General features: G+C 40.8%; 1 protein-coding gene across 2 annotated transcripts; it reads right to left on the reverse strand.

Moving 5' to 3' along the window:
- Window positions 1-1,299: 1,299 nt before the first annotated feature.
- On the reverse strand, window positions 1,300-14,820 carry LOC121196925 (polypyrimidine tract-binding protein 1-like). Of its 2 annotated transcripts, none has more exons than XM_041060152.1 (16): window positions 14,733-14,820; window positions 13,898-13,951; window positions 13,611-13,641; window positions 9,670-9,730; window positions 9,341-9,513; window positions 8,745-8,891; window positions 8,221-8,391; window positions 7,310-7,420; window positions 6,874-7,051; window positions 6,554-6,634; window positions 6,264-6,421; window positions 4,845-4,878; window positions 3,605-3,697; window positions 2,967-3,183; window positions 2,585-2,662; window positions 1,300-2,302 (listed from the first exon to the last, which is right to left on the reverse strand). In XM_041060152.1, exons 1-16 carry the CDS (start codon window positions 14,738-14,740, stop codon window positions 2,170-2,172), a joined length of 1,728 nt encoding a protein of 575 aa, XP_040916086.1. In that variant the 5' UTR covers window positions 14,741-14,820; the 3' UTR covers window positions 1,300-2,169. The 2 variants fall into 2 exon arrangements, with proteins under 2 accessions (XP_040916086.1, XP_040916087.1); XM_041060153.1 differs by having other exon boundaries at window positions 13,611-13,638; window positions 14,733-14,816.
- Between the last annotated feature and the right edge of the window lie 2,133 nt (window positions 14,821-16,953).

Here is a 16,953-nt window from a genome sequence, read left to right on the forward strand (position 1 = left end):
TGGAATCTGGTGCTTGAGGCACGCAGGAATGTGACGACGTTTAAGACTTCAGCGTGATGGTGCCCACTCGGACCTATCATTAAGGAAAAGTGCACTAAAGAACCTGACTGTGGCTTAAGTGGACACAGACAGGGAATGGGTGAGGGTTATCCCACCTGTAATCATGTTATCCTGAATTTAAGAGAAAAATATACTGGGTTTTTTTCTTTTTTTTTGTTTCTTTTTTTAAACACAGTCCAAGACTGCCGTTACTATCAATTGACAAATGCCTCCCAGCTGCCCTCTCACAGGTACAATTACCTGAATGTAATGGGATAAAGGCATCTTTGCAGACAGGTAAGATAAAGCAGCTGAACAAGAGGTAAACAAAGTCAACTGACCAGGCCGCAAAGTGTTTCAGCCTCAGATTAAAAACTCAAGGAGTCAAGGCACTGTGATAATGATCAAACCCAGCCACTACATACAGGTATCCGTTAAGCTTAGAAGTGATACACATGTAAATGCTAACATTAAAAAGAAAAGATAAATGAATATATAGGCGTCCACATATAGATGAACTTAATATTGGTTAAATGGGCCCCAAACACTGTTGCTCCTACGGAGAAAGGACTAAATGGGGGTGAATGGGGACTGTAGGGCAGGAAGGCTGAATACAGCTCTTCTCCTGCCACAATACACCTAATAGAGCTACATCACCTAACAAGGATATTAGGCATCTAACTGACTTACATTCATAGTTTCTACATATATATATTTATATATAATGAGACTATATGCATACAAATCCTTAGATAAGAAGAAACTGAAGACTGAATGAGCCACTTTTCCCCATTTTAACAATGCTGGTACATACCAAAAGGCATGAAAAAGAAAGGCATTTTGAGAGCCGCGTCTTTTCCCAAATTAAGCCAGAGCAATGCTTAAGGCAATCTGACTGGGGCAAAGTAAGGCACAAGACTGTAGATAAAGATAGTGAAAGAAGAACGTGTCCTGATCAAACAACTTCACATAGTGGTATGGATCCCCCAAAGCAAACATGTGGGTAGTTACACGTTAAAATAAAAATGGATACTGGAAAATAAGCTGTTTGTTGGTCTGTGAGCCAAAACAAAATCCTTGTCTCAAACCGTTTCTGACTGGCCAAACAGGTTCAAAGTGGCATTTCAAAAAAGGCACACACACATAGATATATATCCACACAACTACTATAGTAAAAGGAATGCTGAAGTGTGTCTGGTGTGGACATGATTCATCCACATAAGCATACATCTGTGGTGGAGGGTGTCTTTTTTTTTTTTCTTTTCTTAAGCAATTTGGTCTAAAGTGATAGTTCATTAGCTTCCCCTACTTTACCTCCAATATAGTTACATGTTTCAATGCAGAATATTGCCTCTTTCCCAGGACCCCACTTAAAAAAAAACAACTAATTATTAGGTTTGGGCACCAAGGACCTGTCCTGAACTGGAACCGGTTCCCATCTTATAAAAACTGGGTATTTGATCAGAAACTAATTTTGATTCTACACTGTGAATCCTGAACTAAGTTTGGACCACATTGTTTACATCACCTGTTACATGTATCAATGTACTGGAATAATGTTTGGATTATTGTGAACAGGAGCTAGCGCTTACAGATGTAGCCAAGCTTCACAAGACAGCAGCAATACAGGAAAATTTAATCACTGGTCAAAAACGATTTCCAGCACTGGAGGAAGTATGTCTAACTTGCTGTGGCATGGTATTTGAGGTCTCAAGTCCCAAGTTATAATGCCCCAGAATCAGCTAGTGCAAGCAGATCTAGCTCAAATACAAACAAGTATGGAACAGCAAAGGTTCAATTTGTGCTTGGTATGAAGGAATGTTCTTATTTGTCTAAATTTTATATTCAAAATAAAAGGTTTCTGCTTTTGTTTCAACCTATTTGTGTCTTTTTTTGTTATGAAAAGGTGTTGAATAAGGAACAAGAACCAGAATCAATAAGCAGACCTGATCAAATCTGATACCCAAACCTATTAATAATGGGGCATGACTAAAAATGGGGGTGAAGGGAGCAACACTCTGCATAGAAACACAGCCATAAATATGATATGGTTGCCATTTCCACTGAAGGCATACTTGAGAAAAGCAGCACTCAGATGGCAATAAATTTGGAGGGAGGAAGGAAAGGCACTCAGATGGTGGACTTGGAGAAGGACACTCGAAGGTGGTGGTTCTCTCCCAGATCGTGGTTGTGGAACTCGATGAGGGACTCAATTGCCTCCTCGACTGAGCCCATCTGGATCAGGGCCATCTTGCGGTCTTTCCTGTAAAATAAAAAAAAGAAAACAATGTGTTCTGAAAGTGTTAAAATGCTGCCCACTTTTGTGTGGGTTGTCTGGTATTTGCTATGTTGTACTTGAACGACTGAATTTTCTCTACACTCTACAAGACCTCTTACTCACACTCTAAACAAACAACAATTTATAGCAACTCTTACTTGAACTGGCTCTGCATGAAATGAACACTGCAGCTTGTTCTGCAGATTTCAAATATCACCAATAAGGACATAACTCAAGAAAATGGATCATAATTGGATTGAGACTTACTGAAAGAACTTGAAGGCCTTAACTGTGGCTCCAGAGCTGGCAAATAGCCTCCTGAGGTCATCCTCCACCACAGAAGGCCTACAAGCAGAGAGGGGGGGGACCAAAATAAACAACATAAAGCATTTCTGTGGGTTTATATTCCCTTTACTTATTTGCATTTTCTGTTTATGTACTGGTGTAGTAAAACAGGGCACAAGAGGCATGATTAAATCTAAAAATGCACCTCTAGAGTTGCATGTTGAGAAAATACTGTCACAACTACTTAATGCAAAGCACTAAATACAGAAAAAACGAGTCAGGACTACAAAGGAAAAAGATTAGAGAACAAAGGCTGCCGGGGAGAGAGTGGGAATGAAAATGAGGCTCTTGCAGCACCACTCACGGTATGTTGGAGAGGTGGAGTGTTGCAGAGGGTGGGAAGATGTTGGAGTAATTTTTGGAGCCAGGTTTCTTGAAACGGTGCAGTGGCGAGTTGCTGTAGTCCTTTGTGAGGCCCTGGTCCTCGTGGCCTTCTCTGGGCAGCTGCACTGTGGTGTGTTTCGACAATGTCACACGCATGGCCCTGCCGTGAAGCCGCTGGCCATTCAGGTGGCTCATTGCTGAGAAACATTGGTAAGATAGTCAACACCAAGTTTTTGAAAAACACCAAACACAAACCCTGGCTTCCACGTACAATTCTAAACAAACCTGACTTAGGTATACCATACATGTTATCCTTTGTTATTAGCACAGATTAATTGTTCCACTGGGGCCCTCTCCTTAATACATTCACATCAAATTTTTGAAAAGATTTGCTAAATAATTTTAGCATAGCTACAAATTGTAAAACAAGTAAATATTCAGAAATAGGCAACCAGCATCTTATCAAAGGAAGACCTGTGCTGTTTGCTCATTTGAGCCCCACTAAGTAAAAGGCTCAAAACAATGAACGGTAAGAGGCAAAAAAAAAAAAAACAAGATGAAAGAAAATGCTAGATCAAAGAAAGCAAATAGTGTGCTGCGGGTCTGAAGAGTAGCTACCTAGCTGAGCCTGTGTGCCATCAGACATCTGGATCAGAGCATTCTCCTTTTTATTGAACAGGATCTTCACCCTCATCACATCGCCATACACACCTAGGAAAGAAGAGGACAGTGTCACAATGCAAGTGCAACAAAAGACGAAAACAGCCTCAACAGGAGCCACACAGCCAATCACAGCAACAAAAACAATTTAAACCATCAAATCAGATACATTAATATTCATACTGCTACTGAATGAACACTGATTAAAAAGGTAATTGTAAGGCTATTCAATAATTTTCTGTTCCATTCTGTGTGGAATTTCTACAACTAAGCCTACATAAGTCCTCTTGGACAACAACTACACAGGTGTCAACTAAAATGGTTGAGAATGTCTGAGAAGGGGGAGTTAACGATTTGAAGAAAAAAAAAAAAATCACAAGAGTAGTAAAATGAGTGGTTCTGATCAGTTTGATCACTCTACAAAGGAAGAGATTGATTACTTGATCACCTTGATGGCCTGATAGAGACACATGCAGGAATAAACTAAACATGCACATACCTACATTAGAGTAACTGAGACAAACCACAAAAGAATAATATGGTGACATATTCCAAGAGATATGTCAACTCACAATCACTAAAAAAAAGCAGCAGCATTTCATCTTTCTGTGTGTTGCTTCTGAGTGACTCAAGGCAAGCACAGAAAAAATTCAACTTCACAAAAATGAAATTTGATGAATTTTCATGGCTTAAAATTGGACGGTGCAGAACTAAATAATTTGTTGACTTTTATCCTGTTCCGGAGGGTGGTGCTTTAGAATTTAGATCAGCTTCTTGCCTCATTCCTGAACAAATGATCCCTACATTTCTATTTAGTAGAGCAATATTTCCATTGAAGGGCTATGCTCTTTGAAGATGAAAAACAGCAGATACTTTTTGCCCTTGGACAGTAAACCACGGCTGTTCAAAATTAAATGAAATGCTGCAGCTTTGTGTGGTGTTCTCACCTTACTTTCGTTACACAAACCCACAACAACCAAAACAGGTCATACAAACCCCAAAACAAACAGACACCCCCACCCTTCATAGCCCTGCAGCCTGATGACAAGCCATCAGTGGTTAAAAAAAATAATTAAAAAATAAATAAATGAATAAATAAATGAAAATAAAAAACAAAGCCAACAACATGAGACAAGACATGCCCACCTTGCCAGGTAACAGTAGTAATAAAAAAGGAGATGAAAGGATGATAACGTACCGAAAAGAATAAAGAGGCAGTGTGGCGTAACGCTCTTTAGAGACAGCAGGGGGAGCAGCGGGGCAGGGGGCCAAAGGGGGAGAGGGAACAGGGGACAGGGGAAAAGAGACGGAGCGGAGTGGAGGACAGTGGAGTGGAGTCGGGACATGTCCGCAGGCCACAGGCAGCGAGGTCCACAGGAAGGCCACAGTACCATGGAGGAAGGAGAGGCATGAGGGACGAAGAGAATGAAGAGAGGAGGAGAAGATTCAAACAGCGTGAGAAGAGGAAGAGACAGATGAAGATGAGATAGAAAAAGAAGATGGTGGAAGGACAGATGATGGCAAAATCAGGGGGACAAAAGAGTGTTTTTGTGTTTTCAATTTACGGGTGGTGTCCAAATTGGGGACAATGAATAGGGGAGAAAGAGGGTTGGGTGGGAGGGAGGAGGAGTAGTTGTAGTAGTAACAGGAGTGGCAGAGGGGAGAGGAGGACAGAGGGAACAATTGGTCATGGGGCGTGCAGTCAGTTGGCAAGAGTTGAGGTGAGGGTGTTTTAAAACAAAAAAGAAGTAGAGGGGGACAGAGAAAGAAGAGAGAGAAAAAGGAAGTAAAAAACAAGGTCAGTATACACAAAGAAATGTAGTGCTTCAGACAGTAGAACTGGCTAAATTAAAACGCATTGTCACTATGGGAACACTAGAAGAAAAAGAAGAGAAAAAAAGATTAACAATGAAATACAGAAAAAAGGCAGAGACAATATGTACTTTTAGATTACAGGTTACGTTTGTTTAAATTAATTTCAATTACATTATAGCAAAAACAGACAAATCTGAATATGAATTATAATAATCCTAAAAACTTAAGAGCTGGTCCTTAAATGAATATGCTTAATGTAATGACTACATAACTACAGTAAATGTAATGGATGTCACAGACTACTCAAACATTCTACACACTATTAAGAGACCTATATAATGGACATGATGTGTTTCTTTAAAAATTACAAATAAAAAAAGTAATATTGTCTCTCCAACAACTCAAGAATGATTTCAACTAATGGACAAAAATGAAGATATGAAATGGTAAGTTTTTTTAAAAAGAAGTTAGTGTTTTGAATAAACTTAAAATTCACAGTGAGCAAAGTGGCAGGTCAGAAATGCAGCAGGTTTGGTCAAACACAGAGAGCTTCTGAAAGAGAAGAGGTTTTGACTCCATGGCCCCCTTTTATTTAGAAACAGTGGTCTGGGTACTCCCAACTAATGCGATCACGTGGTGGTGGTGGGAGTCGGGGCAAAAAACACTGGTTTCTCTAGAACAAATGGATCCAGGTCCATGACTCATAGCGTGAACAAAAGGCAGTGTAATATTTTAATGTTGCTCAGTACTGCACTGACAAAGGCAGGATGTAGAACTGTTTAAGCCATGTGAGTGTACTGACCTCAGGGTTCAGATTGCTGACCAACAAGACGTTGTGTCCACCAGAGGCAGTGAGCCCTGATAGGCCGAGCCGGCTGGCAGCCGCCGCTGCAGCCGCCATACCACTGTGGCCCACACCCAGAGATGCCAGGGCACTGGGAATGCCAGGTACTGACAAACCTATGAGGACCAAAATATTACTATCAATTTATTGCATTTTAGGTGCTGTAAATGTCAGGCAAATGATTGGAGAAGGGATACATGATACATTATAAAAGGAAAAGCAGGGTTGACAAATGTTTGTGTACTGACCGGCTGCCTGTTGGATGGCAAAGGTTGGGGGGAAGGCATGTGCTCCACCATAAGGAGAGGCTGAGATTATGCCCGGTGCAGCTGGGACGAGAGGAAACAAACAAAAATAAGAACATGAACTTCTCCATTAAATGTGTTCTTGCAATAATCAGAGTAAAACAAATACCTAAAGAAATCAAATTAAAAAATGCTTAAAAAAACAATCTGATAAATTAAGGACACACTTGGTTAAGTAAAACCTGGGAGTATTAATTCAAATGGAACTGGATTATGTATTCAACAAAAAACAAAAGCGTCCTTAAATCATGTCCTTGTCTTACCAAATGCAGCAGCCATCGTCTGGTGATCAATGGATGGCTGTGAATCCGCAGTTGGAAGGTCTGGTCGGGTGTAGTCCCTGCTCTTGTCATTGTTGTACTTGACATTGAGGCTGGTGAGCTTTGAGAAGCTGATTCTCAGGGTGCAGCAGGCGTTATAGATGTTCTGTCCATCCAGAGACTGAGACAGATGTTGGTGCATTAGGCTTAAGGTAACATGCGTGGTGTGTTTTACACTTTTTGATTTTATCTACAGTTTCATGTTTGATCAACTGGTCCCACAGTGTACACAGCACTGTAACCACAATGGTTTGCTTTAAATTGGTTCATTTCCCATGGCCAGTCTTAACTCTGCTCAATGTGATAATGCGCTCAGTGACCTGTTACCCCATGGTAACAACCTCACACTGAAAAGTCGTGACAGTTGTACCAGTCTTACCAGTTTAGCGTGCTGAGCTGTCATGCCATCGGCATATTGGATCAAAGCCTGGAACTGGTTGTTCTTCGTGAAAGTGATAATCTTCAGCACTGTGCCAAACTTAGAGAAAATCTGGGGAAGGGAAACGGCATGATTAGGGATGTCATAACACACATTAAGATTTTCATTACAACTATTCTGGAGGATAAACAAGGCAAATTTGCATATCTTTTAAACAAGAATCTCATTGTTACCAACATGCATATTTAGTGTATGTTCCACCCCCAGATTTGCAATATCTTGCAGAGAATGTTATAAATGTGTGCCACAGGCTACGTTTCTCAGTAACATAATGATGATAGGAAAAAATAGGCAACTTCAAAAACAATGAATCAAAATACATTTTTAGTAGCTGAGTGGGTAGTATGGCACATTGTCAAGTTGTTTGTAAGCTTGCATAAGTCACATTTTGTCTCTGTACAGCTGGGTGTTCAACGGCTAATTTCACAATAAAACATAAAGGCACCTATAGTAATTAATGACAGGTGTGTAAAAAAAAACGTTAAACACAATTTAACAAAGTTCACAGCATAAACATCAAGATTACTTTCATGTTCCAGACCAATGAGAAACCTAAAACTAAGAAGCCTGATCAACTCGATATAAAAGCAGACCACCAGCAAACCTCGTCACCTAATCTCAAAGATTAAAGGGAACTGACTGGCAAATAATTACAAAGAAACTTGCAAGCATAATATATACATAATTGAAACTGAAATATTGTAAATAATTAGCTAACTTCAGTGGCTCAAAAGAAGCTAACTTTTAACTCTACAACTACAAACTTCAGCATTTTAATTTGATAAAGGTGAAAAAATATGTACTTAAATTATACAGCTATAATTATATATTTTCAACCTATTTTCCTTTACCTGGTGGAGTACATCAAGTGTGACAGGGTAGAAGAGGTTTTCCACTATGACTCTGAGTACAGGGCTTTGAGTCGCTGCTCCTCCCATGCCACCAGCATCTGTGGAAATGGCCATACTTCCTATCCCACCTCCGTGCAGTGCATTGACTGCCTGCAGAGCTGCCTGGGCACGCTGAGGGGGAAAAGTCAATGGAACTTCTTAACATGGATGGAAATGGGTATACAGTTATAATTTTTTTTGTGCAAGGCAAGCACCATATTTTCAGCTTGTTGTTTCCTGTGGTTTGCCCACAAAATGAAAAAAAAAAATGCTAAATGAATTATTATCTTGATTATTTTGCTTACATTGCAAACTACTATGCAAAACATAACCTTGCACTGTTGAGAGAGTCTTTTTGTCCCCATGTAGCCCACACTTTAATGATTACAATCTTGCAATGACAACAACACAAATTTCAGCCTCAAATCAAAACTGTCAATACGAAAAGCATGTGGGCGTTTGCATGTGTGACTACAAGCCCTTACCACTTGGTTCGGGGAGTTGTCTGTCTTGAGCTCCTTGTGGGTTGAGTATTGCATGTAAATGGGGTGGTTTCTGATGACGGGGGTGACAGAGGAGTAGTAGCTCACCATCGTCTGTGCACACTCCTCACTGTTCAGTTCCAAGAATGCCTTCAAGGGAGAACCAAAGAAACACATTCAGTCTGTTTCTCCCATCATGTACAGTAAGACACCATCCTGAGACAATGTTTATAAAGCATTCTTAATTTTGCACGTTTGTTGTAAAACTTCCTAGTTAACTGCATCAGTTATTTATTTTTAACCAAATTTCACTTCAGATCTTTATTGGGTTTGACAAAGAACTTCTGGTAAAAGAAAACATGAGATAATGAAGACATTCAAAAGGGATTAAATGTCTTCCTCCAGGAAACCTCAACAAGAAGAATTGTCTCCCTACCCACTAAACCACAACGATGTAACAAAACGGTCATTGTTATCATTTTCAGGTCAGGACAGAAGGCTAGAAAACCAATCTCTTGTCCCAGGCCTAAAGAGAAATTTCATCCAGGGGTGCCAACCATACAGGTTTGGTGAGAAGACCTGCATTTATCTTTCCTTACCTGGTTTTTCCCTTTCAGCATCAGCAGATTAGTGACCTTCCCAAAGGGCAGTCCCAGGCCTATAACCTCAGCTTCGTTTATGTCGTTAGGCAGTTTGCGTACATGGACCACGCGTGACGGAACACCAGGACTGCGGACGTCACCTTTGAATTTTTTGCTGTCGTTGCCATTGGCTACAAGAGAAAACAGAGGCAGATACAATCAGGGAGGGAACAGAAGGCTCTGGTTCGTCTTGAATAATGAATTGATCGTCATGGTAACACAAACAACACAGACACGACAAGCACTTCAATAAAAAAGGATTCACCCCTCCATGGCAACCCCCCTACCTGAGTTCATGATATAGGGCCCGTTGGATATGCAGGAAGAAAAGAGTTCGTCGGATCCCCTCTGCAGAAGGAGAAAACAATGGTTCACTTCAGTGCATTCACCAATGAAGGCACAGCATGGCAGGTGGAGAGCAGAGCTCTCATATTACCAAGCCATTGTGTGATAAAAGAGGAAGTAACCTGATAACCAAAAGAGGATCGAGCAAACACGCTTGAGAAGAACTCCACCTTCCTTGCCATGAAGAATTCAGTGACCTAGCGTGTCAGCAAGAATATCTGACTCCCCGTCGTAAACAAGTCTTCCCATCTCATTTTAAAATCTTCTCTAACAGTACTACCTGGTTAAATACCTTAAAGTCACAGTCATAATGGGTGGTGTGCCAAATTACACTTAAGGAGGAACAGCTACTGTTGAGCTTGACGCACACAAGTCAGCACTAACAGCAAATGTCAGTCAGTACAGCCCATCTACTCATAATTCAGTATTAGAAAGAAGGATAACACACAGACGCCCTCTGAATCGGAAGACCAGATGGAGATACTCCCAGCTCACACTAGTTCACTGTCAATGTAACATCCTTGTCCTGACTCCAGTAGATATAAAGTGCTGTTTCAGGGCTGTTCTCATGGCTGTGTGTGTGTGTTTGTGGTTGTGCGAGATGAAGTATTGCAGTCACAAGAAGTGGCTCAGCAGCCTAAGCTCTACAGCACTCTACAATGATGGTCCTGTTTAGGCTGAGACTAGGGGCATTGTTACACAGCAGCACACACACATATGGTGCCCTGAGGACTCTCTGGGAGTTGAAGGGCCCTGCAACGTTTTAACAACAACCAGTTATGCAGGTTTGCTGGCATTCTTCTCCACCTTGTAAATCTTGGCCTTTAAATATGTAAGGTTGGGGTGGTGGCAGTGGGATTCCCAGGCAGTCACAAAAGGCAAGAATACACTTATCTGAGAGAAAACATTTGGTGGTGTCTCTACTCCTTGTAAAGGGGCTGTGTACGGTACTGAGAGTTGTTATGAAAGCACAACTCTGTAAGCTGTAGTATAAACTACCCTTTGACTTCCAGATGGTTTGGCTGACTCGGTCACTCTCACTCTGAGACCCACGCAAACAGGGTTTGCTATTGCAATTCATAAACTTAAAGCAACAAGAGACATTCCTATGCCGTTTCACTGTAGCTTCAGGATCAGGGACCCGCTCTTTTGGTCAATGTTCAAATCTTAACATAAGCAGAACACATGGAATCACTGAACTTATATTATTAAGACGTAAAACAGACTGACAAAACTCAGAGTTAAAGGATGAATGTTTGGAAAGAACTGGGTGATTTGGAAAAAAAAAACAGAAAACAAAGCTCTAATCTCTCAGTATAAATATTAGTTCTAAGTAAAAATATGAGAATAAAAGAGAGGTTCACAACAGGAATTGCAATGAATGGATTAGTGTGGTGTGTTCAACTTGGTGGGAAAAAAATGTTGAAAAAAAAAAAACAAAAAAAAAACCAGTATTTTTGTTTGATTAATGGCCCAGGGGCAGATGCAAGCCATGAGAAATAAAGGAAGTGGCTCCGGCCTGACTCAATGGTCGTGGGCGAGCAGCGTCACATTATCAGTCAGCAGACCAGCTCCAAACAGGAAGAGCAGCTAGATCAGACCTGCTTCCAGGGTTTTTTCTAAACTTCCTCCTGGGGACTGATGGTTACTGTTCGGTGGTTGGACTCTTTCTCTCTCTCTCTCTCTCTCTCCCCCTACTTCCTCATTCTAATTATAACCACAGAGCTGAGAGAGTCTACACTGCAGAACAGGAACATCAAGTCACATATAGAACAAAGGATAGTTACCATTGACTGAAGAATATACCTAAAGCTTTTGGAGGGCGTGTCACAGAGTGCAGAGCAGCACAACGGAAAAATTAAGTCACAAAGCCAATGGAAGACAGATAGAGCTTATAAATGGTTTGCTATTTGACTCTGACACAGTGCCAAACCTATATTTCAACAAAAACCAACTAAATGTGTATCAGCTTGATCACATCCTTTGTTTACTCAGAACTCTGACAGTATAATAGTAACCTTCAGGAGATGATGACACATTGCTGGCCCACATACTGAAACTGTGGAGCAACTTCCTTTCAGTGACAATGGCAGTACCTTGAACTTAGTTTTAAAAGGGAATGTGGACTGCAGGCATTTTCCCTGCTCCATACACCACAACACACCTGGGTTTCATTGCATCAAAGAAAGAGAAGCAAAACCCGAAGGAACTCACATGGAAACTAAATCAGATGATTCATTTGTATTTGTGTCTACAAGCAACCTTGTTTTGGCCTAAGCTGTAGTATTGGTGGGTGGTAATCTCTCAGGAAAGGCACAAAGAAGAGGAGCACAGGTACAGACATGTTTGTTCAGAGTGATCAGCCTTCAAACGTGGAGGGGGCGGGGAGCTGTGCCTCACCAGGGGGCTGGAGGGGGAGATTGGAATGTGACCGCGGAATGCCAGACACTCTGCCCAGACGGAATAATTACAGATTCCAGCAAGGCAGCGCTCCATAACTCAGCATCGTCATTACCACAGCATGTGAAATCCAGAAAACGGGAAAAGTTATCGACCAAATCACATCAGCAGTCAAATCCTGAGCATCGATCAGAGCCCATTAAACGGTGCCCTGTTAATCATGTTAAAAAACAACAGGCCAAACTGAAATGAATAGAGGGGGTGGGGTGTGTCCCAGTTACAGGCGTGTGTATCAGAGTGCTTGTTTAAACAGACTAAAGACCTTTGGCCGGGAGGATGGGGATGATTGTGGGAGGATGGTTGCAGCTTTAAGTTCAGATCAATTACTCCACCTACACATAGCTGCCCTAGGCCCTGTTAACGAGGATTATTACTTAGACTGGTATTTTTATTGGGTACAGAAGTTAACAACCAGCAGTGTGCCAAAAAACAAATGTGTTCCATCTTCAACAAGTTTGCACACACAGACATTACTATTTCAGTTGCATAAGCAGTACTAGACATTGGACAATACTTTGCTGCTGATTTGTTTTAAGAGTGCTGGCAGAGTGGTCTTGTGATAGAAACGGGAGCGGATAAATATCAAGGACTGGGTCAGGATTCAGCTGCTTTCTTAACATTCCAGTAAGGCCAATAGCCTATTAAGGAACACAGAAAATAAACAACAGGAAGTTTCATTTCCCCAACAGTCACAGGACAGGAAAACATAAAGCCCCACCTCAGATAATCTATTCTAACTAAATTATCAAATATTCCATGTCCACAGTTCTGAGTGTTGCTGCAACCTCCATATGCTGACCATTCAGTTACATTTCATAACTCTTTAAGAAGAGAGTCAGTCTGCAACTGTAAACTCATTACACACGAGGAATGACTTTAGACAGTTCTGTAATTATAGAGGAAGCTCTTGCAAACTGACAGACTATGTGTATCAAGTCCCCAGTGTCGGCACAGTCCTTTTCCATTTCCACTCTGACTTGTAAAAAGTTTCTCAAATCCCTGTTTCCTAAAAATGTATTTAGCTGCAGTGAGACACATCTAGTAATCCATGCCACAGTTATATATATGTAAATACATTTAAAGCTCATCTGATCTCAAAGCCATTTCAATGAAAAATGTATTTCCAATTGCAGCACAAATGTCCATATATTGTAAGGCTAGAAACAGAAAAATAGGAGCCATTGTTCAGCCCCAAAACCTACTGGAGCTTGAAACTGACAAACGAGTAAATGGATATCACAATCAACAGTGCTCTCACAGTAAAACTACACGATGCGCTTTGCAAAGACAGTGTCAAAAATTTAACATAGCAAACAATATAACAAATTTTAACTCTTGGCATTTATTCTGCAGTCTAATCAATGAAATGAGAGAACATTAAAGAAAAACAAAGCTGCAAAGAGAAGATGACTCAATTGCCTACCTTTGTGCCAACTGATATGTCATGGACACTGCTGTGAAAGAGAAAAAAAATTTAATCAGACATGAAATCAAATAAAATTAACCATAATCTGTCATATGATCCTGTATAAAAATTCAACACAACAGTATAATATTCTACACGCTGGACACACATGCACACAAAATTAAAGACCGAAAGGAAACCGACTTCCTCATACAGATCTGAGGACATGAAATTCAGCACCACAGAAACTTGAATAATTCGAGAGTCTAAAGTCGGCCATACATATGTATACACAAAATACTTACTCAATTTCAGGGACGTAGCCGGATCCCAGAGGGTACAAGTCAGTGTCTAGGCGGCTGTAATGAATTGGAAAAACAAAAAAAAAAAGCAAACTTCAGAGAGGCACAAATAATAATAAAGTCGCAGCTAACAAGTTTACGTTGAGCACTAGTGCGCTGGGCGAACTCAAGTCCGCATTCAATCTGATTTCGATGCACAATAAACTGTAAAATTCAGGTGATCACGAGAAGAACACGCTTGAATGAAACAATACGCTATTGTGTGTCCTGCCCAGTTTAGATAACCCGATGGAGAAGTCTCTGATTCAATCAACATGAAATGTTCAGGCCAGACATCTTCAACATGGCCCTGGCACTCCGCAGACAAATGAATGCGGAAATGAGACACGTTGCGTTAGCTAGCGTTCGAGTTCCCGTGAAACCAACTTACCGAGAAACAGTTAGCCAATCTTAACTAAAAGTCTGCGCAGGCAAACGGCCGACTGTTGCCGGCGTGTTCCGAAAGTTAGAAAGTTTGCTCATGTCCCAACTCTCATTAAGTTACGTTTTCTAACCGTCGGTGCCGTTTGCATAAAGCGATTAAAAAACGGTTCACACAACTAACGTTTGTTAGCTAGCGACGGCTAGCTACTGCTAGTTAGCTTACGCTCCTGCTAACTGTTGCATGTTTTGACGAAAAAAAAAACAGTTTCAAGTAAACTTTCCCGGTATAACCGTTAAGCGAAGCAGCCTTCGGAATCAGGCTAATTTAATGAGCAACGCTTATGTGAAAATAAGTTACTCGACGGTCCGTTTGTCCAGAAAAATTAAGTCTTAAGTGTGGTTCTTTTTCACTTACCCGTCCATTGCACAAGAAAAAAACTGCAGGTCTGAAGCGAAGGTAGGGCGGTAGACTTGCTTGATTTTCTTACAAAATGGCTGAACACACGGAGGCGAGCGCTGATTAGTCCAGGCACTTCCAAGAGCCAAAAACGGGCGGAGACCAGCCTCTGCCGGTGTTGCCATTGGACAAGACGTCTATCATTTTGTGAAAAAAGAAGGCCGCGGCAAATTTCCAGTACATCATACCAAATAGTTATGTTTTAAAGAGTTTTATGGGATGAGCGTCTTACCTCGGGTCAGCACGTTAACACGCTAAAACAGAAAGAAGGCCAGGCTGTCGAGGTTTTTTTTTTCTCCTAAAACCAGGACCAGGGGACAACTGTGGAGTTTAACGTACACTCAGTTGACTGTTTACTAAGCACACCAAGCTGAAACTAATGCAGTCTAGCACAACACACCTGTAATATAAGCTAAAGTTTTAATGCTTGGTGAAAAGCTGTGCTAATTCAACTGTGTGATTATTTTTGGAAGATGCTGAAATGCATTGTGTAATGTTAATGGGTTTTTCCATTACTTTGTTACTCGCCTACCCTCACTGATCTGTAATAACAAATCAGTGAGGGTAGGCCTCAAACAAGAGACACTCATTGTATACACTACAGGTCAACAGCAGCACAGATTGCAGCCTCTAAAATTAGTTGTTGTAGCTGAATCCAAACCTCATTTAACATAGTTTAAAAAAATGTGCATTATAACCTCCATAAAGGTTGAAGCCCAAGATAAGTTTGATCCTACCTGCAGGATTGTGGAAAGTCTAAATGAGCAACATTTTGAGGACCTATTCAAATTCACAGGTGGTGTGAAACATCCACATTAATTCACTCAGCATAAACAGTAGAACTGGTTTAGGTGGAGAAAGCACAATGAAGATGGTAATTGCCCTGATACTGTAGCTTGTCAACACAACAACTGTTGTGTCGGAAAAATCAGCAACATGTGCTGGCTGAAAATCTTCACACATTGTACAGAGTGTATAGTTAGATAATTGCTTGGCTTTAATTGTTTCCTATGTGGGTGTGGAATACTATAGGAATACAGTATCGTCAAAACAGGCAGATCGGTTTACAAGTCCCATCCCATTAAGTTGAGCAAAGGTTTATACCCACACAAGTATTAGATGCAAAAGCCAAGAGTACTGGGGTCACAATAGAAGAAAACAACAACAAAAGCTTGTTGGTATTACAAGAAGGAGGTAGTGTAGGGCCCAGAAGGACATGAACAGAACATACACAGCTCAATTACACACCACTTACGGTATGTAAACACCCAATAGGGGCATGTGCACCCAGTAATTAAGCAGGATCAATGGAACATGTGCTATTAAAATGTAGTGAACTGGAAAAAGACGACAGCAACATTTTGTAGAAAGTCTCATTATTCTGGCTTGCTAATTTATATGAAGAAAAAGAAGGAGGAGGAGGAGGAGGAGGAGAGGCTTTCATGTCAAGAAAGACACAATTTTTGGATTAATTCAGTTGATGGACTTACCAGTTTGCATCACTGTGTTGGGAAATGAGATGGGGAAAAAAACCCTGAATGATAGGGTGTCTGCAAAATATAAAGTTGAAAAGTAACAGATTAAGTGGCTAATGACAACAGTACAAAGTGGCAAATTGTCACAATCAGTGCGAATAAGACATGTGGAATTTGTTCCAGGAAAATATGAGCCATGTATGCTGGTGCTGAAACATTGCTGCATCACCAAGGACCACATGTTGATTTCATCCACAAATATTGAAAAGAAAGGAAGTTTCATTTTTTTTATAAAGAGGGATGAATGAGGTGGGGTTTCATCACATCATGGTTGTGTGCCCATCATAATTTGTGTCTCATACTAGGGTAGCCAAGGCTTACATTTAACAAACTAATCACAGAGGAAAGGTAATTACTGGTTCTTGTTGCCATAGCAGCAATTAGATTTTGCTTAGCCCTCATAGGGCTGATTAGGATGATTTATGCGTGTCATCCTTAAACACATTATCCTGGAGATGGAATTTTCTCTCTTTCTTTTAAAATTCATTCAAAATGAACACTTCCATATTCTTTCCACTCTCCATGACTTTTTAATATTCCACTGGTCGAGTCCAGGACACTAATGTTTTTCATTTGAGCTTGTGTGAGAGTGTGGAAAAGCATTGTCATGGGTGTGACCTAAAAACAGCACACAATATATTCTC

This window comes from Toxotes jaculatrix, chromosome 17 (assembly GCF_017976425.1).
Source record: "Toxotes jaculatrix isolate fToxJac2 chromosome 17, fToxJac2.pri, whole genome shotgun sequence".
Classification (NCBI taxonomy): domain Eukaryota; kingdom Metazoa; phylum Chordata; class Actinopteri; family Toxotidae; genus Toxotes; species Toxotes jaculatrix.